This window comes from Leptidea sinapis, chromosome 7 (genome assembly GCF_905404315.1).
Source record: "Leptidea sinapis chromosome 7, ilLepSina1.1, whole genome shotgun sequence".
In the NCBI taxonomy this organism is placed as follows: Eukaryota; Metazoa; Arthropoda; class Insecta; order Lepidoptera; family Pieridae; genus Leptidea; species Leptidea sinapis.
In genome coordinates, this window is record NC_066271.1 from 9,006,406 (window position 1) to 9,033,450 (window position 27,045).

General features: G+C 33.4%; 1 protein-coding gene across 6 annotated transcripts in view; it reads left to right on the plus strand.

Annotated features, from left to right (window-relative positions):
• Window positions 1–27,045, plus strand: part of LOC126965357 (myosin-2 heavy chain, non muscle) — a 160,209-nt gene that overhangs the window by 109,267 nt on the left and 23,897 nt on the right. The window contains exon 1 of one of the 6 annotated variants that reach the window (XM_050808899.1): window positions 13,550–13,722. The exons of the other annotated variants lie outside the window; for them this stretch is intronic. Within the exon in view, the coding sequence (XP_050664856.1) occupies window positions 13,704–13,722 (19 nt within the window). The 5' untranslated portion in view covers window positions 13,550–13,703. Of the gene's footprint in view, window positions 1–13,549; window positions 13,723–27,045 lie in introns of those variants that run through there. 6 annotated transcript variants of the gene reach the window in all.

Sequence of the window (27,045 nt, forward strand, 5' to 3'; positions counted from 1 at the left end):
AAAAGAGCCTCCCATTGGTAACCTGGTCCCTTTGTCAACCTTACCATTCAAGATTTATTCCCTGGGGTACTCAAGGAATTAAACAGTGATAAATATATTTTTCTTATTAATCGTTGTCTAATTAATAGGAAGTGAGGCACGTCGTTCGAACGCCACACATAAACCCGTAATTACATACGGAATATAAAGAAAGTCGGCAATTTCGTAACAATTCGGTTAAGGCGATATCGTATGTCGATCTGATTATGTAACCGCGTGTCGTTTGGGTTACTTTTAACGAAGCTGACAATTAAGGTTAATATCAAGTAGCTTTTACAATATTTTTATGATTATTAAATAGTGGAATTATGTTTAATTCCATGTACTTAGTTAGTTTTTAATTCATAACTCACCGCTTTTTAAATACAAGCTTAACCCAAACTGGTTTAATCGGAATTGTTGTCGATATAATAATAATTTTGACACACTTTTACTCAAATTATCTTGCCCAAAACTAGGCACAAGACAACGATATATTTATACTTACTTAAACATACATATAAACATCCATGACTCGGAAACAAACATCCATATTCATCATATAAATGATTGCACCTCCCGGGATTCGAACCCGGGACCTCTAGTTTAGTAGTCAGGGTCACTAACCATACTCTATATTATCCCGGTATTGAACAGGATAGTAGAAGAACATTACGTATAAGAGTACAGATTAGCAATCTATCCTGTCATAAGGTGACAACTTTGATGTTCTTAGTTCCAGTTGAAAAGCATTTTCAGAAGGAAGAAAGTAGATACTTTTTCCAAAATGGGTTCTATGTCTTTGTACGTTTACTGTTGCATCAGATTATCCAAAAAAACTTATGATTAAGGCCATTGTCCTAAGCCAAAATAGCGCATAATTGTAGCCAAAATTAAACCCTTTTTTTGAATTGAATTTCGGGTCATTTATATTCAATTCCAAGCTAATTGTTCTGGTGCCCAGCGTACAAGCCTGAGGCACATATATATTCTGGACAAAGTCATTTACAGTACCACGGCGTGTCTTTACGTCCATAAGAGTGCAAGCGATCGCGTGATAACACTATTCCACCGCTTGATGACGTAGCCCGAACGTTCACAGCTAGAACAATTGATTGCAAAGAGGATGTATATACTAAGTAAAAAGAGGCGCGACTGTTTAATTAAAAATTGAAATTTAGTTTCGTATGACACTTGCAGTCATTTGACATTAGTTTGAAATAGTAGTAATTACAGTATGGCGTTTGGCGACGAAGTATAATCCGGCTAAGTTTGAAAGCGAACAGTTGCTTTAAAACGAAATGGAGTTCGGCCATCTGCGATTTTTACAAGATTATATCCGTCATCTGTCAATCTACCATTGACTGCACGTTTCATACAACCGAGTGAATCGCTTTTTTCTTAGTGTTTCGCTAGGCTGTTCGTTTTGTTTATCAATGACAAATTGTCCAAGAATAGCTAAACCGGTCGTAACGACCTTTATTTATTTGCTACCGTTTCAGGGCATAAATACGGATGATTGGCCGTTTTATTGTGTGAATTATAGGTGTAATAAAATGGTTCCTTATCTCTTAATGTCTTCTCTATAATGACTGTCTACGTTTTTGACGGAATTGAATCTGAATTTTGTAGCCATTGGAACGATGGGCGTTATATTATTATAAATTGAATATATGCAATGACGACCCATATAGCCCAGTGGTTAGTGACCCTGCCTCCTGAGCTAGTATTCGAATCCCGGTAGATGCAAACATTTATATGATGAATATGGATGTTTGTTTCCGAGTCATGGATGTTTATCAATATTTATGTATGCTTAAGTAAGTATATTGTATTACAAATATCGTTGTCTTGAACCCATAGTACAGGCTATGCCTAGTTTGGGGCATGATTATATGAGTAAAGGTGTGTCAATATTATTAAAAAAAAGAATAATAGCCACTGTCCGTTATTTTAATTCGTATCGTGAGGCATGAGTCTCGAATTTAACATACAAAATGAAATGAAATAGAAATCAGACGTGATACAATCGAACAGTATTTCTTTTTTATTTATATAATATTCTAGTTGACCCGACAGACGTTGTTCTGTATATAATAAATAAAATAATGTTTTTTATAAATTTGTCAATTATATTTCATGTCATCAAGAATTATTTCGTAAAATATGCACCCTGTTGTAATGAAATTGTTTCACAGCAGAACTGTCAAACCGTGCGTCAATAAATTCTCTCATAGAAAATATGTCCATACAAAACAAATATCGAACGAAATAAAAACAAATTTGTTGTTTTTATTTAATTCCGAACACTTTCATATTTATTCACCTTTTAAACCTTCCCTGGACTTCCACAAATAAGTCAAGACCAAAATTAGCCAAATCGGTCCAGCCGTTCTCGAGTTTTAGCGAGACTAACGAACAGCATTTCATTTTTATATATATAGATATCTCATAAGCAGTTTTTTATTTTTAAGTAATCTGTGCCAAAATGTATGAACGATGCGGGTTTCAAAACCACGGTCGCGCCTCTCGGTTACCGTCCGAGCGCTCTTATCTACTGAGCCAATCATCCGAGTAGCAGTCCAGCTTAAGTTTGTATATCTTATAACAATACGACCTAGCGTCCTTGTCAAAAAAACAAAAAAAAAATCTCCCAGGAAATCTCTAGGCTGATATGAAAATTGCCTGAAATAGTCCTTAATATCGCGTTTTAGAGTCCACAGGAACACACAAGATATCTCTTTGTAATTTTTCATTGTAATAAGCTTTGCCATGTTCTGACGTGTAAAAAAATATCTTCAAAATAACAACAATAATAATTAAATATATTCGAATAATTACTCTAGAAAGTCTAGCTGGATTTTACATTCAATATTTCAATACTATTAATAATTACTTACAATAAATCATTACTCCATTTATTCTTGCAAGTTTAAACTTTACAATCTATATTACGCAGGTAATGAGCTAACCAATTTTGAGTGCTGCCAATACCTGTTTTTATTCAGTTGGTCTGTACATTTTTTATTATTATTTATATATTATTTACGGCATTGGAAACAAGTCTATTAATCCCTTTAATTTGCTTTCATACTTTACTTTTTTCATTATTTAGTCTTAAGGTCCGCCATTCTTTTATGCCTGAGTATATACATGAACACTTTGATTAACACATGAGTGTTACACATTTAAATAAAACACTTTTAAAGGATTAAAACGCGTGTAATTGTAACGGTTTTACATTAGATGTTTGCGTTGTACGTTCGTTACAATATATTATCACATAGGCGAACAATACACGAGAAAGAGAAGAATATCTCTATCGGAGATAGGTACAGCAAGATAGAAAATGTATCGGAATCTATCGTTACTGTTTATGGACAAGTCGTAAAAAGTCAGCTATGCTTCTTAATATTTTGAATATTAAATCACACACTAACGCACACATTGAAAAAATCAAAATATGCTTAATCGGGCCGTCAGGTTGTCTAAACGACAGTATAATCTAAGGCTAAGATCTATAGAGCGTACTTAGACTTTACTCAAGTAAAACGTAGATCAGTGTTTGCGTTGCATCATCTTTGATTCCGGTTTTATAGTAATTTGATAGCTGAAAGTGTCATTTTAGTCAATAATTTTAATTTTTTCTGCTATTAAATAAAATAAAAGTAAAAAATTATAAGATATGTGAGTCCCTTTAAGCAGGTACTTTCAGTCAAGATAGATAATAAAGAAGACTTAAGATGTTATTTTGTTACTATTTTTAATTTATGTTCTATTGTTAATTTATGTAGCATTTATGTTTTTTTTTGTCTGTTACTAGAATAGTATTATCTCAGTAAGTCAATTTTGTAATTCTTTTTAAGATAAATAAAGTTTCTGTAACCTGAAACCTGAAAGAGTGCTGAGATAGCCCTATGCAAAAGTCAAGTTCGCATTGTTTTACCACTCTCTGCTAAGTTTTTAACCGACTTCAAAAAGGAGGTGTTTCTCAATTCGATCTATATATTTTTTATTCATGTACACAGATTACTCTGAGATTTATCTCTCCCTGTGATTAATTCTTCTTTAGTTCGATGCGGAATAGATGCAATTTGGCCCCATAAAAATATTTATAGTTTGGCCCAGTAGTTTTCATTTTATGAAATTTTTTTGTCTACGTGGATGATATAATTGTAATTCTATTATAATTATTAACTAGACACTAGAAAGTACAATATAAAAAAAAACTACGTTTAAAACTACCAACATCAAAAACTAAAAAGTATGAAATAACTAAAAATAATTTAATCACCTCTTATGCAAAACATTTACCTTTAATATTAATAAAATTCTATTATTTGTAATGTTTTAGCAAAGTCTATAGACCCTAGCTTAAGTCTATGGGCGACAGTAATGTAAATCTTTGTCTACGCTATTGTCAATGTCACCTCAATCAATCACTCCGCTGTCATTGAAAGCTTGTGACAGCGCGGCCGGCTCGCGGTCCGTTCCGTTAGTTCCGTCCTACTGCGGCAGATTTATTTACGTATCTTTCATTAGTTCTAAGAAGCAATGCCGCAAGGAAGCTGCAACGTTTTTGTATCGGAAGCTGTATTTGATTCTTTTTTATACTCTGTAGATGTTTGCAGCAATTCTGTGGAAGTTACTTTCTTTTGTTCTTATGTTTCTGTGTTAAACTAATCTAACACAGATTGAATAATGATGGAATTGTCGGAAAAGCTCAACTGTCCACAGTTAATTCAGTAGTCTTGATAAGTATTGAGGTCGACAATACGACAACGATCCTATGTGAGCTTGTATGGAAGGGTTGTATGAGCATATTGTTTTTTAATATGAAATTAAGGGACGAGACGAGCAGGACGTTCAGTTGATGGTATTTCATACGCCCTGCCCATTGCAATACAGTGTCGCTCAGGATTCTTGAAAAATCCAAAAATTCTGAGTGTAAATGTGCTCGTCACCTCGAGACATAAGATGTCGAGTCTCATTTGCCCAGTATTTTCACTACCTACGGCGCCCTTCAGATCAAAACACAATAATGCTTACACATTACTGCTAATAGGCGCTGGTTTGGTACCCATAATCTAGCTGGCATCCTGTCCAAAGGAGTCTCTCACTGGTTGTCACTGTAACAATGAACACACTGTTACCATTGAATGATGTGTTCATCTTTAATTGTTACATATATCAGAATAATTGTACCTAGCATAAGTTTATATAAATGTGTAATATATGTAATGTTGATGATCCAAATAAAAAAAAAAAGAAAAAAAGAAAAAGAACATAATGATATATATTAGGTAGACTTTAGTTTTGGCAAAATTTAAAGTTTAAATAGAGAAGAAGTGCAGCTAAAACCAATAACATTGTTAACTGTTTTACAAATAGATAATTGAAGTTATACGTATGTGTTGGAAACTCAGGACAATGGCAGGTGAAGAAGTACATAACTAATCGATTAAAACTATGAGCTACTATGTTGAGTGGAAAAACTTCATAAACAGTATATCTTAAAATATATAATTATGGTTGAATTATGTTATGAAGATGTGACGGTGTATTCCTATCTTTATAATGAAAAACATTCGATAATAGTTGATTTGTGCGTAGGCACAGATGTTTGAATATATCTCTAGCTGCGTAGAATAATTTGTATACCTATTTAAAGATCAAGTAATATATATCTCATGAGTGGGTGGTAGATTCTAATTTTAATAAAATTTTAAATCTAACTTTGAATAAAATAGAAAATATTTGATTTTGAATTTGAACTTTCATGGAAAATCATAAACGAGACAGCGTTGACGGCCTTTTAGGCTTTTTTTAAATATACGATATTTAAAAAAGCCTAAAAGGCCTGTCCTGAGTTTTAAATAGTACAAAGTTAAGTAGTACTTGGCATATAGTTCCTTGAACCATCCGGATGCTAAGGATAAAAATGATGTTCAAATCTGATCAAATCAAAAATATTTTTATTTCATAGTTAAATCATATTACATTACATTTCCATACAGCTCATTCGGAAGGCAGATTTCCTCAGAGAAGAATGATCAAATAACTCTTAGATTGCTCTTTTCAAAACAGATTAGGTGTTACAAGTTCTTATTTTTAATGCAATTTACAAATCGTTTCAATTACAATATATGAAAAGTGATGCAACAAAAGTACGATAAACACAAGAGTTATTGAGTACAGATGCATCAATCCACATATATTTACCATAAATAAATAAAGGCGTTATGCGAGCTTTTGTTAAATAAAATATATAATAACTTTAATTTTAAGATAATTAAATAAAGGGAATAAAAAAAACATGAGCAGACCTCCCGGTAACAAGATCATCCAGCCACAAAAAGTAGCGCCCGTTCACGAGCATGACGCATGGACCAGCCATCGGCAGCACGAATCAGGTCAAACAGCTCTTCTGAACACTCCCCGTGATAAATGCGGTAGAAGGCACATATGAAGGAAGGCGTCTCTTTGCAGCGCCAAGTGATCAAGTTATGTGCCAGTTATCGGAATATGTTATTGTTTCTCTTTGTAGATTTGAACTGAGAGCATGTTTAGTATTATAATTTCTGCTATGTTTTGAGTTTAGCTTCCTGATGTAGTTTTCATTGGAAGCTGCTCTGCAATGAGAGCCGTTTAAGAAAAGTATTCGTGTATACATCCGTCCAAGAGCGTGCGTCGACGCTACCGTAACACGATATCAAAGTAATTAATCAATCTGCTTTCGGCAACAGCACCTAGACCTATATAGAAGGAGCGTATAGTTTATTATTACTGATGTATGTAAAGTAATCCTCAAATCCATCAATCCTATTTCAAATATCCTTTCACATTTACAACCAGTGGGAGGCTCCTTTGCGGCGCCTATTTCACGCCGTGAAGGTGTAAACATTATTGCGTTTCGGTCTGAAGGGGACCGTAGCTTGTGAAATTACTGGGAAAATGAGACTTGACATCTCATGTCTCAAGGTGACGAGCGCAGTTGTAGTGCCGGTCAGAATTTTTGGGTTTTTCAATAATCCTGAGCGGCACTGCACTGCAAAGGGCAGGGCGTATCAATTAGGTACCATCAGCTGTACGTCCTGCTCGTCTCGTCCGTCAATGTCATTAACAGACCTTTCTGTTAAATTTATACATTAGGTATATGTAGTTTGAAATGTATGCTAATTTTCGGTCACGTATTTCGTAGGACAACAGAAAAATGTTATGATTGATAATATTTACATAAAAACTATTAACTGTTTGACGAAATTATGATTTCATTACAATTCGTTTCGTCGAATCATTAAAGATAATTTTCAATTAGTCCTACGTCTGATGCGAGAAAGATATTTCTATTGTAACAATATTAGATTAATGTAAAAAATGCAACTTTACCATAATTAAGTATATTGGCGTCATTTCTAGCGTTATAAGATACAATATTTACCGATTCAGACCGTTACTACTGCTATAAGAGTTAATGGCCGATAAAAATAGCAATACCACAGATTTGTGTTGTTCAACTTAACGATCGTAGCCTTTCGTTAATTGTTTTAACACAAACTTATAAACAGAAAGCTTTTGGTGCGCTTAATCTTATTTAGACTTAACATACCATTTAAATAGAGATTATCTTTAATCTATACTAATAATATAAACTTGTAGAGTTTTTTGTTTGTTTGTTTCAACGTGGTAGTGTCTTAATCCATGATCGATAGTTAAATTTAATCATTGATATTATTAGTTTATCTAAAACAGAACAAATCTTATAACTATATTGATCATTACATATATATGGTTACATTAAAATAAAACTATCATTACGGGGAATCGTACTAAGAATACTGGCAGTATTTCCACGCTGGATAGCTAGGCTGTTCAATTGACCGAAATAGCTGCCATCGCTTGGGTTTCCAATAGCCTTGATGAGCCTCCGTGCCTCTGGGCCACACGGGCCAAGTGTCTCGACACCAAACGGCACACAGATGTGGTCGATCTCACTGAGACCGACATATTTGCGACGCTTTCTGTCTCCGACAGCCGAAGCAGCAGCCCCAGCCCCAACTGACGTAACTTGGACATGAGAAGGAGCCAAATTAAGTCGCGTCCCACACCAGCGCCCTTCCCCCTGCTCAAGCCACCAGGGTCATTCCATTAGGTCGCTTGCCATCGCGGCGGGCAATACCATTTGGCTCTAAAACAGCTGGTGTATTAAAAGCGGCAAATGCCCTGCGGGGATTTCTTCATGTAGGCGTGACGACGCGTGACGACTGATACGACCTGCCGATTTTAGGCAGAATTATATTACAGAATAACCCGTGACGCCCAAGGGCATATATATGAACGCCACCTAGCCGGAGTAATACGCATATTGACAGTATCATATTGTCAAATAGCGTTCCAATTGGCGCAGAAGGCAAGGCTTGTAACCAAAAGCCCGACTCATTTTGTGTAACGACCAAAAGACGATCACGCTCTGTTGTGTCAGTAGATGTGATCAAAAGACCATCAAAGGCTGACTTACAAAGAAATGCGTCCCATGCTTTTTTAACACTTTAATTTTAATTACTAGTTAAATACTATGTATATGATAGCCATTTGATAAAAGAACAATGAATATCAAAGAAGTAAAGTTACCTACCTAAATAGAATTCTGAGTTCAAAGAAATTAATAGTAAAAATAACTGTTGATATAGCTAATCATTAACATCATACAAATAATGTAAATTTTTCTATTCTAGCGAGCACCGAAGCTTTCTGAAAAAAAAAAACAATTTTTTTTGCGTTATTACTAAAGGTAATGTAAATATACCTTTACAGCTTACGATTTTAATTAATTAAACTATAGAGAAATCAGGATTATACCTCATCGAGAATTCTTAAAAACGGTAAACATAAAAATAATTTTCTTACATTTCCCATTCAACGTCGTAATGAAGAAAGTTATGGGAATTGATAGCAATCAAATTAGTTGTTCTCGCCGTTGCCGCATTATAAAGCTGCTTCAATTCAACAATGTAGGTTAATAATCTATTCGTCGCATCATTGACTCTATTAGTAAATTAATTGTTTAGTATCGCTTATAAAAGATGCTCAGAATTAGTCCATTGAAATGTTACATGAGCTTTGAATTTTTTAGAGGACGCAATTTAATTTTTGGGACATGTGACACATGTGGGACATTGGGGGGGTCAATAGAAGCTTAACCCCAAGTTTGTGGGGTTGCCGGCCTAGTCCCCCGGCCGCCATCTTGGAAAAAGGGGTGCAAACACCGTTTTCGCGATATCTCGGAAACTATGCGTCCTAAAAAAAATTCGTAAGGAAATAATTTGTAGTAAATCGCTTTGTCTACAATTATGTTCATATAACTTTTTGCTCTAAATTTAAAACTAAAGAAGTTATAAGGAAACAAGTGAGAAAATTTCTATACCAAATTAATTTTTTGTTCTATAACTTTTTATATACATTTTCCAAAAAAAAAAAAAAATACCCCAGGGTAATCTTGTAGATAGTCTTTTGAGGAAAATTTTTCTTTATATATTTTTTTTAATTTCATTGATTTAAAACGATGTTTTTGCCTAGTCCTTAAATTGTAACATTTCAATGGAATAAATTGCTGTGAAAGAAGCAAAACTACTGTTATATTGTCCGCTGTGGAGAATTGCACAGTGAGGTATTTGTAATGGGCAGTACAGTTTGAACGTTTACAATAATAATTAATAACGGTGATACGTCGTACCGTTTCCAGTGCAATTGGCGTGTTAGCACGCTATTTACTTCCAATTATTACAAAAACTAAATTATGAAACGGCTTTTATTTACCATTTATATTTGAAACTAATACCGACTACAAATGTATCAATGACATTGCAACTTTAATTATGTTTAGATATTTCTTTCGAGCGAGGAGTATTCCCAATATCGCGTGCTCCCTCGCACTTACGGACTCTTGTACAAAACGATTTGACAGTCAAGGTGAATGTGTTTTTATTGGAATTGATTTGTAAACATTTTGGTTCAATATCAATCCATTTTCTTTTTCATTTCATCATCGCAGCAGTTTTTAACTTATAAATTATTATCAGCTATTTCAATTATTATATATTCGATTCTATTCAATCATCAGGAGTCATCATGTAGTTGAAGTTGTTAATATATATTATGTTATATATAATATATTGGTACTAGGTACAATATGATCCCAGAAAATAAATAAAACATTTGTGTTACTAAAGCGTATATATCGTAAAGATTACAATAACATAAATGACTTTCCTTAAGATTCCAAATCCTATTTTGAATAAGAACATTTGAGTTTTAAATAATAGAATAATGCTCTCAGTTTGTAAGGCGGGAGTGCCTAAGTAAAAATTGAAATTTAGTTTAGTATGAAACGTGCGGTTTGCGGTAAGTTTGAAACAGTAGTAATTACAGTATGGCGATTAGCAATGAAGTATAATCCGGCTAAGTTTGAAAGCGAAAAGTTGCTTAATACGTAGTGGATTTCGGCTATCTCCGTTTTTTTACAAGAAGAATCGCTTTTTTCTTAAAGAGTTTCTCTAGGCTGCTTTCAATTGTGTTAAATCGTCGTCCGTTGTTTGATGTGTAAGTATTCTATATAATTTCCTAATTACGTATGTATTAGTTACCTCAGTGATACAAGGTATCTGTGATTAGTTTTTTTTACAATGAGAGGATGCAGAAGTAGCAATAATATACTTATATTATTTATTTATTATTATTGTTACATTATAACATCCGTTATCATTGGGAGTTCTTATACTGTTCAAGATTCATGTAAAAATCTATGTATTAATTTACCCGAAATAAACTTAATACCTTCTAGAATATTTATTCTATTTCTGCGAAAAAAACCTCGTAAATGTAACTTCGGTACCTTCTGTGTATTCTACTTCTCTTTTTCTTTTCTTATTCTTGGATTCCCAGTTTTTTAAGCAAAATTTTATTTTGTACATGGAGTGTTCTTAGTAGCGATATATAATTGGATCTAAACTCAAGGAAGCAATACACATATGTAGTTACGTGGTCTTTGTTATATAAGTAGATAAGTAATTTTTTATAAAACAGCCAGGCATTATTTATCATAATTTGTATGTAAATGTGCCTAAATTGCTTTTCATTTATCATGTACAATTGCACATAAGAAACACGTTATATAAACAATAGTACTGATAACTTCGTTGATAACTATGAAAAATAGTTGACATGTAGTTAAGGTGCGGTCATACTAATATCCACAAAAATTGGTTTCTTAGGGAGTCGATTACAACATTACGCAATGAAAATATTCCGAAGCAAAAAATTACATTACAAAGAGGACTTAAAGAAAAATTTGAACCGAATAGAATATTTATATATAATTTGAAATATCCAATAAAAAATTTGGAAGTTCCCAAAAATAAACGTTGTTGTTAAGAATCTCTGAATTTTCAGCGATAACAACATTCTTTTTTTTAAAGAATTTAATTTTTCTAAATCACAAACCTAACAATTATTCAATTTAATATGTATATTTTGAATAAACAAAAGAGATCTAGTAAAATAAATGCCCATTTGCAGCTTAGCCACATGATCAACACAAATATTGTACTATTGGTTGTACCGTTTACAATCCTAGTCAGTCCGCGCCTTAAGGACGTAATTGTTACACAAAACACGAACACGTAATTCAATAAAAGGTCCTGATAAACAAAAGTTTATTCACCCACGTAACAGAAGTTGTGACGTGCGTGCATAGATATGTTGAATTACACTTTAGTTCAATAAAAAACGTTATAATACGACATTCTTCATATACGTTTACGCATGGGTGCGTAGACGAAGATTGGATCTGCGAAATTATAACCGATGCAAGTGTAAAGAAAGTTAAAGTTTCCACCCGTTGCATATGTATGCCTCTGTGTCGGACTTAGACGAGTGCTGTGAAGCGAGGATACGAATTATTTTTCTTACTATAAAAGAATTGCGAATTTGGATAACAAGAAATGATTTTTTTTTAATGAAAATAAGGGACGAGAGAGCAGGACGTGCCCATTGGAATGTAGTGTCGCTCAGGATTCTTTAAAAGCCTCAAATATTCTGAACGGCACTATAATTGCGCTCGTCACCTTGAGACATAAGATGTTAAGTCTCATTTGCCCAGAGATTTCACTAGCTACGGCGCCCTTCAGACCGAAACACAGTAATGTTTACACATTACTGATCCACTGGTGGTTTCATAATAAAGAAAAAGAATGCACCCGAAGCCCAACCACACGGGTAATTAACATTTAGAAATTAAAATTATATTATTTCCACCAGTGGATCACCAGCATTTAACAAATTTTGCCGACGCAACGGATATGCAAGTGAAGTTTTAAAATTCTTTTCTCGTAATGAATGTTTTCCGGTGTCTAATGGTGCGGTAGCTAATAAGAGGCAGGACACTGGGCACTTTAGCTTTAATCGCTTATCGCTTCTGATTAACAATAGATAGTTTTGTTATTGTGTAGTCTTACGCAGAGCTTGGTGCCTCGTATACTTTTCTTTGTATACAGTAATTTGTAAGACAAGCGTTTTGTAAGCATTATAACTCATGGATATTGTCGCGCTTGTCTTAACCATTCGATGACAAATTTATCCTAGATGGTTTATGGCTACTTATTTTTTATTGTATTTTTAATAAGATGAATAAAATTTATTTATTTCCTTTAAAAAAAATCATCCAGCGAAGCGGGCGGGAACGGCTAGTAAATATTATAAATTTGGTTGAACTCAGCCGACGTGATAGCTCATATTATGGTCTACACACCCGAGTTGGGCCTATGACATAAACATCCAGTTAGAACAGGAATTTGCCACATGTAAGCAGGAACTCTAAATCAACAAACATTGCTGCATTAATTAAACCTACTGTTCGCAACTTATTTTCTTATCTCACCCGACTTTCCATTTGGGGTCGTTGAACTTTTCTTTAGTATGGGGAAAACTATTTGGCGTGTACGGGTGATATTGTTTCTATCTAGGACCTACAGCGTACCATAGTTTTTGTGTATTTAATAGATAAAAAAAATAGTTACGACCCGCCATATTTTACTATGACTCAGGAAAATATATTATGTACCAGTTAGTCGGAGACTCCTTTGCACAGGATGCCGGCTAGATTATGGGTACCACAACGGCGCCTATTTCTGCCGTGAAGCAGTTATGTTTAAGCATTACTGTGTTTCAGTCTGACGGGCGCCGTAGCTAGTATAATTACTGGGCAAATGAGACTTTACATATATATTAATATGTGTCTGTTTATTTGTATATCATACAAAATAACGCGGGACAATAATTATACAATTTACGTAAAAATATGAGCGAATTTCGAAAAAAATACTAATATAAGTTAATTTCGCCTTTATCAATCGATAAACTGCGTAGTTTTCCAGTGAAATGAAACACTCGGGAAAATCTACGTCTGCTTTTCATATCAAAGAGACAGGCGGCGTCCAAACTCCAAACTCTGGATGGACTTCTTGTGGCGAACTGGCGAGCATTCAGTAAGTCAGAGATCGCACACGTGAACGCACGTGCAATGTTTGTGGCGCGGGCGACTCAAGTGATAGTAGCCGCCTTGCGATGTGCTAGTGTATTGGTGAACAAGTGCAGTGGAAGTGACTGGGGAGTGATGAGCTGATGATAAGATGTTCATCGACGGAAGAGGTTAGTTGCTGTCAGGGTTGCCAACTCAATGTCAGTCAAAAATAGTAACTATCCACAAAAATATTGTCGATAACAAAAACATGAAAAAAATAATAGTAGGTTCCAAAATTAAACAGAAGGAAAACGCAAATCGAAATTGAAAATCTGTCATACTCAATATGAATTGCTCATTTTGAAGCATTATTACTTTGTGTTTGATGCCATTGAAATATAGTAGTTACTTTACTACTTTTCTCAGAAATATAGTAGTTGGCCCTCTAATACTCTAATAAAGCAGGGCTGGCAACTGTAGTTGCCGTGTTCACGAGAACGTTAATTGTTGGGTCAATCCCATCTTTGCCTCCAATAATTGAAACTTTAAATTTTAAACATAAAATATTGATATTTTTGATTTGATATATTCTAATTAAACTTCAGTCACATAACAAGTATTCTAGAATATTCAGCTAAAAAAATTAAAGCAAATCCACTCTTCTATATTGAATATTAAATCCTGAAACTTATTCTCTCTCTCCTTCACCAAAGTCAAAAGGCGTACGATTAAAATCTTTCACGTTATGTCTGTCACTTTTAATATTACGCAAAATGAGTGTTAAAAAATTTACTCCCATGTCTATAGCGGTCTGTCTGTGTATTCTTACTAATGAGCTATAGAGACCATTGTCTATGATCCGTATTTTTAAAGGCATATTATTGCCACTGTCTTCATAAGGCATAAAAGGCATTTATTTTCTCAAATCAATTCCTATAGAATTATTTTTGATGTCATTTCTACTAGTTTCGGAAACAAATGCCGCTCTAAGAGAGAAAAAGGCGCAAGAAACTATCCCAGCATTCTTTTTTAAGAGATAGATCTTTGTGTGTGATCGTGTTAGAACACGGACCTAACTTAAATAAGTTTAACTGCATTTCCAGAAGATAAATTTAGTCAAAAAATATTCTTACTTAATTCCAAGCTAAATAAGTTTATAACCTGCCTTCGGATTATAATTAACTAATGTCTTACTTTCTAAATGTAAATATTTAACTAATTATAGAATTACGCAATATAATAATTTGATATTTTAAATTAGTTCACGAGGTATTGGTGAAAACGGTTCGTAAAGTTATATTTATTGTTTAGGGACTTAGGTTATATGTATAGACATACTAATGTCTTGTTTCAGATTATAATTCCTTAGATTAAAATGTAGATTTAAAGAATTAATAAAGATATAAAGTGATACAAAAGAAACTCTAATGTTTTATTTAATAATAAAACCTCATACATAATATTTATCTAGTCCCATATTATGGGAAGTGTATCCTGTATGTAGGATGGGTGCCAGTCCACAATAACGGGATAACACCTAACGGGATTCGAACCCGGGACCCACGGATGAAAATCACTAATCATTAGACTACCCCTACTAATATTATAAATGTGAATACAAGCTTTGTTTGTTTCGCTTTCACGCCTAAACCACCGAACTGATTTTGATAAAATTTAGTACAGAGATAGACTAAAGCTTAAAAAAGTACAAAGGCTACCTTCAAAACAAAACAATATAAAGAGGAGTTGAAATAGGGGATGGCAGTTTGTATACCTACATGGGGATGAAATAGGAGATTAAAGTTCAGGGAACTACTATTAAAGAGACTGTCCACAATGAAAAGAGATATCCGCTGTATCATAGAAGAGCACTGCCAGCGAAAGGAGCAGTTTGTGTGTGTATTATATGAAAAGTATCCTAAAATTAAAAAAAAAAATGCTCAAAGTAACTATTCAATGCGGACGAAGTCGCGAGGAAAAGCTAGTATAGTATATACTAGTTATAATTAACGTTTAGTTTTGTTTTCCGGCGTGGCACAATACAATTTAGAACCCTGATATTCTAGTTCGCTAGGTTATTTTAGTGCTGCAGTTATAATGTAGTGCCAAGGGCGGGAAACGGAAGTTTAAGTTGTCGCCCGAAGCCGTTAGGACAGCGCAGTTACTGAACTAATGGAATACGTATTGAACAGTTTGTGGGCAACGGATGCCAAGACATTAACATTCTAGAGCATGTCCAGGTGGTAGTAATAATATGTGATTCTTTAATATCAGGCAGACGAAACAATCTTTAATTAAAATGATTTTTTTTTATTTACGTAAACTAATAAAACCATCTGTATCTGGTTTATTGAAAAAAAAAAAATACATAGTGAAGTACAAAAAATCGGTGTCCTTTCGCCGCAACCCGCTCTCGCCTCTCGCCTCCTCACGACTCAAGTACATCTCACGTATAACTACATTGTTATAGGGGAGATGTGTCACCGCTGTGTGGATGACACTGACTCCAAAAATTACAATAATCGTAACTAGAATTAAATTGTATAAAAATACGCATTTATTTTTATATTGTTTAGTGCATATTATATCTATTGTTTTGGAATAGTGTTTTTGAAGTCGGTTGTTTTTTTGTTCAAATATTTTAGATTTTTAGTGAATTTGAAGTACACTAACTAACAATTTATCTAAAAATGTGTAGACTGAGAGTTGACTAAGAATTGAAGAGCTCAGTTACTTTATCATGGATTCCGATTCCAAACCAAACTTGACTTTGAAGTATATACTTCACCATGACTCAAAATGTAAAATGTAAAATTTCCAATAAAAAAAGAATCATTGAAATCGGTTGGCGCGATATTGAGTTATTCGTAAATTTATTGCTATACGTACGTATAGCAAATTTAAGACTTTATGGTTTTTTCATGGATGCCATTGTCAGATCGGGACCACATGGGAAGCACCACCTTTTAAATAAATAAAAAATTATCAAAATCGGTTCACCCAGTCGAAAGTTAAGAAACATAAAAAAACATACCGACGAATTGAGAACCTTTTTTTATTTTTTTGAAGTCGGTTAAAAACTTGGCAAAATGCTTATAAGCACAATATTCTTTTTTTTTTACTAATTACTAATTAATAAGCACGTCAAACCGATCAAAATGCGATTATTGCAGTACCTACGTATGTTTATTTAATTTCAATTAATTATACTCCGTCCAAGTAGCCACCCTTTTTATTATTGTTACCAAAATATAAAATCCTCGTGTACAAATCTACTTTTTTACTTGATTGGCATTCACAAAATCTGTTTTTTAGTTACAAATTCACAAAAGTTTGAAGAGTTTCTTAAAAGTAGCATCACTGTAACACAAAAGTAACTAATTGAAGTTGGTTCCTAAAATTTTCTGACGTTTGCGTCATTTTTTTTTTCGTCCAGTATTAGGACAGGCAAAGGGTTCAAGCCTATACGATTTTTACTAAATTGTTCTTTGTAAAAACGTAGAATAGCACGAGGAATAAATCATTTCAATGATTTTTGCTTCGTAAGGCCATAGAAGTATAACTTCTTGCGTGCATATATAAGTACACACACAATTTTTTCTGTGCTACTTATAAGGTGCCATGTAAACAGTTATATTAAGCTTGAATTATTAACAAAAAGTATAGGTGCTTTAACATTACTAATTTAGTGGTAATTGTCAAGTTACTTTCGTTTTTGGTATAATTTGTAAACTTATGCCATGTCCAAAAAATCTTGCTCAATTTGTGTCAAAACGACCTTCTGGTCAAATTATACTCGGTTACAGTTTAACCTACACTTTATCAGATTGTTCAATATATTTTAACCAACATGTAAACTGTTTCTTTCACCTTGAATGATCGCCAGGGCACAAATATATAATTTAAAATACACTAATTAATGGGTTTCCCAATGGTACTTGTATATATTTCAACACGTGGTTAGTATTACGTGTGACAGGAACTTATTGTTCGAATTTGTAGGAGAATGTATTCTAATCGAATTATATGTTATTTAATAGCATGGATCTTTAACTGTCAGCTCACCTAAGTATTGATTCTTGTGACTTAATGGCTTGTAATAAAATTATCTATAATGATACCACAGGCCAAAGGTATTTGAAGACACGTCTTACATTAGTATATTAGATGTGACCATTGACTCAAAATGTAAAATTGAAATGCATACACAACATAATATTTAAAAGTATAATAAATTAATGAAAGCGAAGATATTGCAATTTATTATACACATCATAACTGTTTCCTAGAGGAGTATGGAAAAAGTTATGGACGTCGATTTGCTTCGATCATTGCAGAAAAGGGAATATCCCTTGGCTTGTTACATTCGTTTCCATCGTTTTTACAAGTTCTCTTATAACGGCTGTCTTTTTAGCAAAATTCGCTCTTTAAATGTGTGCAGTTGATGTCCCTTCATACACATCTTCTACATCACCAAACCCACCCCACCATTTTTGGTTATCTGTAAGCTTAAATTTTACTACACGGTTTTCTCTAACTACACATTGAAACTACCTCAACTGCACATATTTCTTATTAATCTCATATATAGTATATGTATGTATGTACGCCAACCCCCTTTTCTAACTTACCCCACATATACTATGCAAAGTTCTCATTTCTAACTAATCCCGCTTATACAACGCAAAACTGTCATTTCTAACTTACCCTACATATAATACGCCACACCCTCATTTCTAACTAACCCCACATATACTACGCAAATCTCTCATTTCAAACTAACCTCAACATATACTACGGAAAACTCAATTTTACTAACCCCACGTATACTACAAAAAGCTCTCATTTCTACCTCCACATGTCTACTTCTACCGCATCACACCCCAACCAGCTTTCATTGCTGTAAGAAAGCATAGGCATAGGAAGGAGCCAACACGGCAAGGCTTCGATTTTCTTATTTCCTTTTTTAATTTAAATGGATCTTATAATATTTTCTTTCATGAATGCGTGTAAGGTATGTGTAAATACACATACTTTACAAAAGTATTTCTAAAAGACTCAAACGCATTTGAATTTATAGTTTTTTGAATGTTTAATATATAAAAAATAACGTTATTTATTTCAACCGACATATCTTTTGTCTATCCAGGACAATGTATTCACGTCTCCTAACTTTTTCCAATAATCAAAGTAAAAATTCGTTTGTACCTACTTACCATTTTGTTTTATGTTTGTACTTTTACGCATTTTGTTCCTATAAATAGTATTTTATTTCGAACATTAAATAAGTGAATTGCAAAATAATTTTATTGTTATTGTTACATAAATAATGTAAAGAAATTTAAATAGTTCATATTTAAATAGGTACAGAGAAAACGTAAATTTAACATAGTAAAGGTACTTGTTACCGTTATACGATACTTTTCACGCAACTAGTTCGCATCTACAATTAAAAATAATGAATATTATTACAAAGTTTAAATGTATGCATTAACGTCAACTTTCGTTTTATTTTAGTACGTTAAGTTAAGCTTTCTTGAACCCATGTCGTGTTCACTTTATGTCCTTGCCTCGAAAACACTGTTGACTGTGAGGCGACATATTATCTTTGACTTTAGTTTTTCTTATGAGTTGTATTGCCAAATAATCAATAATAGAGCAAATGTATGATTTGAAAAATTAATACAAAATGATTAAGTGTAAGTCATGGTTATAACATAAAGTTGATGTAAAGTAAATCTTATATCTTTAAACGATATAAGTATATATAATCTGAATCTCGGAAACGACTCCATAGATTTTCATAAAATTTAGTATACAGGGGGCGATAAATCGATCTAGTTAAATCAATTTAAAAAAAATTAGTTTTATCCGTGTTTTAATGAGAAACAGCTACACTAACATAAGCATACAAAGGTAAATTTCGCCACTATACAAGACTATAATAGCTCAGATGGGAGATTAAAAATTCTAGCAAGGCTCGATCGTCCGGATATTATGAATAAAAAATTAAAAAAACAAGTATTTCAACGAAATGCCAGCAAAATATTTCCTGTATTCACCATGTATTTATGTATTATGGTGCATGGGTTGCACTGCATTCTTCAGTGAAGCACCTTGTAATACGCGACATTTTTTGTCTTGTTATCAGACGCAAGCACAAATACAGCATATGGTTTTCTGACCCGTGAACATGTCGCGTATAATTTGGCCATCAGAAGATTCTAGATTAAGACCACAAACACACAAGGGTTGGCCTTCTGATTTGTTAATGGTCTTGGCGAATGCAAGTCAAATAGGAAATTGAAACCGTTTAAACTCACAACGACATATCGGTTGGGACCATCGGGATCCTAAGATCATTCTTAGGATCCCGATGCGTCAAGTCGCGGGCGTCCACTATTTCGAAAAATAACAAGTTTAGAAGGGATTGGTAATTTAAACGCACATAATAAAACTGTTATTACATCTGTGTTTTCCACCCCCTTATTCATAATAGTCTGCTTACTTAAAGCATTGCTAATTCTCACTCTGTCTTCTTGTATTGACCTAAGTCAGAATGGGAAAAAACACTGCTTAGCGGCTGTTTAAAGTTAGCGGACCATTATGAATAAGGGGTTACAATATACACTTATTATTAAAAATTTAAAGACAATTAGGGCATAGGGTCCCCGTAAAGCAAGTGTCATCAAAAAATATATAATTATAAACGCATAAATGATTTTTGAAACCATTCTTTCTTTGAAGGAAATAAATAACCTCCACTCGGAGCTTTGGTTAAATTTATTTCGCTAACTAGATTATTTTAATATTGTTTTAGATGAATTTTTAAAAATAAATTAACACCTTGTATTAATTGGATATTACTTGTATATTCATACCAATTTCTGCTTTAATAATAATTTATAATTAACCTCTTATAATTTTAAAGAATTAATTTCAAATGGTTGAAATTATTTAATAATATTATTATATATACACTTTACATAACGCAACTGCAATGATAAATAAATGTATACACTTCTATAATAAAGTCCCAGCCACTGATCAGGCATTATCTATAAATAAATTTAAATGGTTTATACCCATTATTACTCCACTGCTGAATATCTAAATGATCGGACAGCCTGGGACTAGATTGTGATTATTTTATAGCGATAGAAATGACTGTACAATATTGTATATTTTTATTAAAAAGAACGCAAAAAAAGAATGCTGGGAGGGTTTCTTGCGCCGCTTCTTATCTCTCAAAACGCCATTTGTTTCCGAAGCGGTATCTAGTTGTTATTAGAAATGACATCAAAAAGAATTCTGAAGGAATCAATTTTGAGAAAATAAATGCCTTTTATACCTTTAATATAAAATACATTATATTACCTGCATTATTATACATAACATCCGTCTATTAATTTATGATATTTACAGGCAGTTTTGTAAAAATAATGATGACAGCTTGGCTCCCGAAATGTCTGATTATTTTTGTATGAGCCCTGGCTGATCGCCAGATCACAATACCTGGCTGCTCGATCAGTTCCGAGGCCAAGTCAATAAGCAATGTTTATTATTATGATAACATATTAATATTAACACACTTACACAAATTATCTTGTCCCAAGCTAGGCATAGCCTTTTTTTGTGAAAATACGGGACGAGACGAGCAGGACGTTCAGCTGATGGTAATTGATGCGCCCTGCCCGTTACAATGCAGTGCCGCTCAGGATTCTTGAAAAGCCCAGAAATTCTGAACAGCACTACAATTGCGCTCGTCATCTTGAGACATTGTAAACTAAAACTAAACTAAAAGTTTTTAAGCCTCATTTGCACGGTAATTTCACTAGCTACGGCGCTCTTCAGACCGAAACACAGTAAAGTTTACACATTACTGCTTCACGGCAGAAATAGGCACCGTTGTGGTCCCCATAATCTAGCCAGCATCCGGTGCAAAAGAGCCTCCCACTGGTAAAATGGGAGATTCGCAATTGACTTATATATACTTCGGAGTTATTTCTTCCGAATGCTGGAAGCAATATCGGCACGTCAACACATCTTTGATGTTTAGACTTTTAATTATCGACTTCAACGAACGATCACCATATTAATTAAAAATATTTATTAACGCAATGACCTAATTACTTATTATTAGCTTTTTGGTTTAATTATTTTGGCCCAAGTGCTTTTTTTTTCTTAGAAACTGTTGCTAGTTTCTGCATGCGGTAATTAGCATGGTATGATAGCATGTATCTATTTGTTTAATAGTTCTCACAGTGGTGTTAAGAGACTGTGTTCCTACGATATTATGTAACGAGGTACTTAGACAGGAAAAGGTAGCGATGTTACTGTTCCGAATATTTTACCCAATTAATTTAAAAAAACAGTGTGTGTGTACTTATGTATGCACGCAAGAAGTTTTACTTTTTTGGCCTAACGAAGCAAAAATCATTAAAATGATTTATTTCTCGTGCTATTCTACGTTTTTAGAAAGAACTATTTTGAAAAAATCTTGCAAAGATGGCTTTGAAAATTAATTATTAAATAGTGAATACGGCTGTATGGGATTGAACCCTTTGCCTGTCCTAATAATGGAAGAAGAATCCACAAAAACGAATGACGCAAAATTAGTGAGAAAATTATAGGAACCAACTTCAACCTGTTACTTTTGTGTTACAGTGATGCGCGTGCATCTTAAAATTTCACCCTCATCATTTTTTCATAACGCACCTAAAGAAGTATAACTTCAGTATAAACGAACTAGCTGAACCGAAAGACGTCGTTCTGCTCATAATAAAAAAAATCTTGCGGTTGGAATTTCGTTAAATCCGTCCTACCAAATTTCAGGTCTCTATGCCTACTGGTTCCAGAGTAATCGTGATGAGTCAATTTATAGGTGGAAATCTCTTAAATACTATTAGAAATTTATTTAATATTATGTGTAAAGTATCTAAGATGTTGACCGGGTATGTAAGGTATCATCATGCAAAATTTCAATTAAATCGGATCAATAGTTTCAGAGATAAGCCCGTACAAACATACAGAGAAACAATTAATTAAAAAAAAACCGGGACTGGGAAAAAAGGAGACGCTCTCCTTGCCTTATTTATATTAAATTTGAATTTTTCGTTATAAATTTTGGAAAAAGTGACAGATAGATAATTATCATGAAGAAATATTTCTTATAATTTTATGCAAACATTTTTTTTTTCTTTTATAAGATATCTTCACCCTTCATAACGGCCCCAAAGCAAATTTTTATACGGGGTTACGCGAAGGCAAGCAACGCCACTGAACTGAGCATTAGGTTGGTACTTCCGTCAAAACAAAAATGTGAGTTACCCTCAAGCCGCGCCTAAACAATTTTTACTTCAATATGGTTAAAAATGTACATTATAATATCTGACCAATATTTACATTATTCTCCCTCTATGTCCAGTTAATTCATTTCTAGGTAAGACAACAATATATACATTATTGTAGTAAAGAAGAGAAATCATCCGACTTTCTCGCGTCGTTTATCGTTTACCAGTACGGTCCACATATTCACGTCCCGTACCACTTCTACTAATCGTTTGTTATCATATCATACTTGACCACAAATACGATGACTGGTCACGTCATTTTTTGTTACAACGATTATAATATTAACGTCATAACTATAGAGCTATGAAGGTTTTGGAATGAAATTAATATTCGTACAGTAGCGTTTATAAAGGTTTCGTAGCCAAATGGCAAAAAACTGAATCTTTATAGATTCGTCATGTTTGTCTGTCTGTCCGTGCATGTAACAACCACATTTTTCCAAAACTATAAGAACTATACTGTTGAAACTGTAAGTAGATGTATTCTGTGAACCGCATTAACATTTTCACACAAAAATAGAAAAAAAAAACAATAAATTTTGTGAATACTTAGAAGTGAAACTCAATATTTTTTTTTCATCAAACCCATACGTGTGGGATAGGTCTTCAAAAATTATATTGAGGTTTCTAAAATCCTTATTTTCTAAACTGAATAGTTTCCGCGAGAGACACTTCCAAAGTGATATAATGTGTCCCCCCCCCCCCCCCCTGTAACTTCTAAAATAAGCGAATAACTAAAAAATATATATAATGTACATTACCATGCAGACTTCCACCGAACATTGGTTTGAACGAGATCTAGTATTTTTTTTTAATACCTATAAAATCTGAGATCTCATTTGCACTGTATGATTTTGAGCAAAATTTTTGCCTTTTCCATTTAAATAACTTAATATCATTTTCCTTTCTATATAACTTTTATATTATGCTTGTTGCTGCTAGGGGAACAGTTCATAGGCGAATCCGACTCGCGCTTGGCCGCTTTTTAATATAGCTATACGCTACTTAGGCGCTCTTAACGCTGGTAGCGATCAGTGCATGCTTACGAGTTCTCATGGTTCGCCCTAATAGCCTAAACACACGGTCGAATTTGGTACGGCCGAGCTATAAGACGCGGTCTGTTAGCGTACCATATTTGATGGTATGTCCCACTGTCTATCACACAAAATTATTATTATTGTGGCCCGTACCGAGTATGACGCCGGACCAATTGGTGCGAGGCGCCCTCCGGACCGTCCGATGGTCCGGCCGTACCTAATCTGACAAGTCAAGGTCAAGTGTAAAATCGCATGCCATTTGAACTTCATAAGATACATAATAGCTTTAAGGGTAAATGTATACACTCCTATAATAAAGTCCCAGCCTCTGTTCAGGCATTATCTATAAATAAATTTAAATGTTTTATAAAAAATGGCTCTGTCGTAAATCCTATTACTCCACTGCTGAATATCTAAATGATCGGACAGCCTGGGACTAGATTGTGATTATTTTATAGCGATAGCAATGACTGTAAAATATTGTATATTTTTATTGAAAAGAGCGCAAAAAAAGAATGCTGGGAGAGTTTCTTGCGCCGCTTCTTCTCTCTCAGAGCGCCATTTGTTAAGCGGTAGTAGTATCTAGTAGTATAAGAAATGTCATCAAAAAGAATTCTAAAGGAATCAATTTTGAGAAAATAAATGCCTTTTATGCCTTTTAACTATCCGAACCTTTGTCTGAACAGACTTTAAGAGTGAAGTCTGTTTGCGATTGAATTGAAAAATTATTTCAATAAACGCTATAATCGGTATATACATACAGACATGCATATAATAGAATCGGTACCGCAGAGTAACCTGAACTAACACACAAATAATTTATTTGTATGACCATGGACCCAGTTTTGTAGTCTATTCCAACTAGTTGAGTTGTTAATGTTAATGTTTATTTATAAAATTAGGTTACAATATTTTGTTTATACTAAAGGTGCTATGCATATGACTAGTTTCGTGCGGTGAACTTTACGTATGGAAATAAATTGCCAATAATCTCGGAGTATAATTTGAAAAAGTTAAGATTTATATTAAGAAAAATGCATTCATAACTTTGTACTAATAAATTTTATCTGCAAAATGATAATCCGCATTTACTAGCACAACACCCACAGTTTAGAAAAATAAAAATGAAAAGCAGTACATACTTATAGAATATAAATATTATAAAGTTGATCTTTACAGAGTGGGGTAGCTCTACAGTCGACATAAACAAATATTAAATAATATCGTATTTAAGTCGTTTACGGTTCGCTTTAGCGTACCGGTTTTATTTATAGAATCAGCATGTATTACTTTTTGCAAACTTAATATAAATGTCTTGATAAAACTCCTGATTTTATTTTATGCACTTAAAAAAACTCTTTACTGGTTTTAGAGATAATATGATTAAAATGATAACATTAATTATAGCTTTATAATATTTGGTTTTTTGTTTCTTTGCTTTTAATATGTGCAATGAATATTACATATTTACTGTAACATGCAATAAATACAATAGTAATGTGTATATAGATAGCTGTATTACACTTACAGTTTTCATATTATTAGCAATCTTTTTATTTTACGTCAATAAAATATTTTTGACTTTGACTTGACTTTGACTATTAAAGCGGATAGTTATTTTGTTGTAGCCGACGTCTCTATTTAGTTAGAATCACTGACCTCTACTTTAAACCACTGGACTGGCGGCTGTCTAACGGCCGTTTTCAATAACCTATCTATCCTTAGTTTAACTAACGGATACATTGCTGTCACCGTTCAATGACAAGATCTTATCTATCCATAGTTATGTCCAATATAGTTATAGTCCAATGCTATCTGTCAATAGGTTATTGCAATGTAAGTAAGCGTAAAAGGATAGATTTTTCTACCTCTAGTAAGTTAAACTAAGGATAGATAGGTTATTAAAAACGGCCGTAAGTGCTTTTGTGCCTGTTTGATAATCGCCATTTTGGCGCTGTTGGCCATGCAGCGAGACTATACGGTACTAAAACTAGCGATGACAACCTCAGCAAACATCGATAGATGGAGGGAAACTAATTATAAAAAAAAATGTACTTTATATCATTGATTCTTGAAGTATAAATAACACGGAAAACGAACGAAATTAATTCAAAATGCAAAAATACTTCAGAGTATTGTACGTTCCTTCGCAGCGTATATTATACGTCAAAATTAGTTCTCTGGACGCTCGCGAGTGGCGCTTTAAAATGGGACAAAAAATTTGCTGTCAAACTTATGGAACAGCCTGTCCAGCGGTATTTATACCTGTCATAATGCATATTACAATTCTAAATTGCTCATAACATTACAATTTAATTATCAACCATTTATATTTTGTGAGGCGCCTTACATGGAAGTTTTGAAAGTGACAGCCATTCGCGTCGAATAAAATAATTTATGAGCAGGTGACGGGTATCCAATAGACAGTGTTACGTAAAATAAAACCAATGGCTAATTGATTGCACCAGGTTATAATTATTATTACAATATGTTAATTTGTATCTTATATAATCACCTGTCTAAGACCGATCTCATACAAATAAACTTGGACCTGTTCTTCAATGTTATTTGTATTTTTACATTTGTTTCGTAACAGCCCTCTGTAATATTATGTTGGATTTGGCTTTCTTATTTTATTTATTAACATAACCTCAACTCTTATCAAATGAAATGTAATTCAATTTATTTATAGCGTCGTCAGTATACATTATCCCCCTTATTCATAATGGTCATTTAAACAGGAGTCCAGTAAATAGTTTCTGTGGTAAGCTTTTTATTTCTAGAGGTAGATGATTAAATAATTTTTTACACATTGCGTAGCTACCATTTAGGTATAATGTTGTTCTGGGACAGTGGCCATAAACCAGTCTATCTGGTAATCGGAAGGAACGAGGATTCAATTCAATAGCCCTTTTAAATAAACAAACACAACAAGTTTTACAAATTTACACGCTTCAAATATATACATATCCACATATTAGTGGCCTGACCATAGATTTACAATATACTGGCGTATAGATGACCTGGGAGCCCGATAATGGCTTAATATTCAAAATACTAATTAATATTCAAGCGTGGTTGACTGATTACGGCTTCTCAATTAAAATCGGTTACATTTACA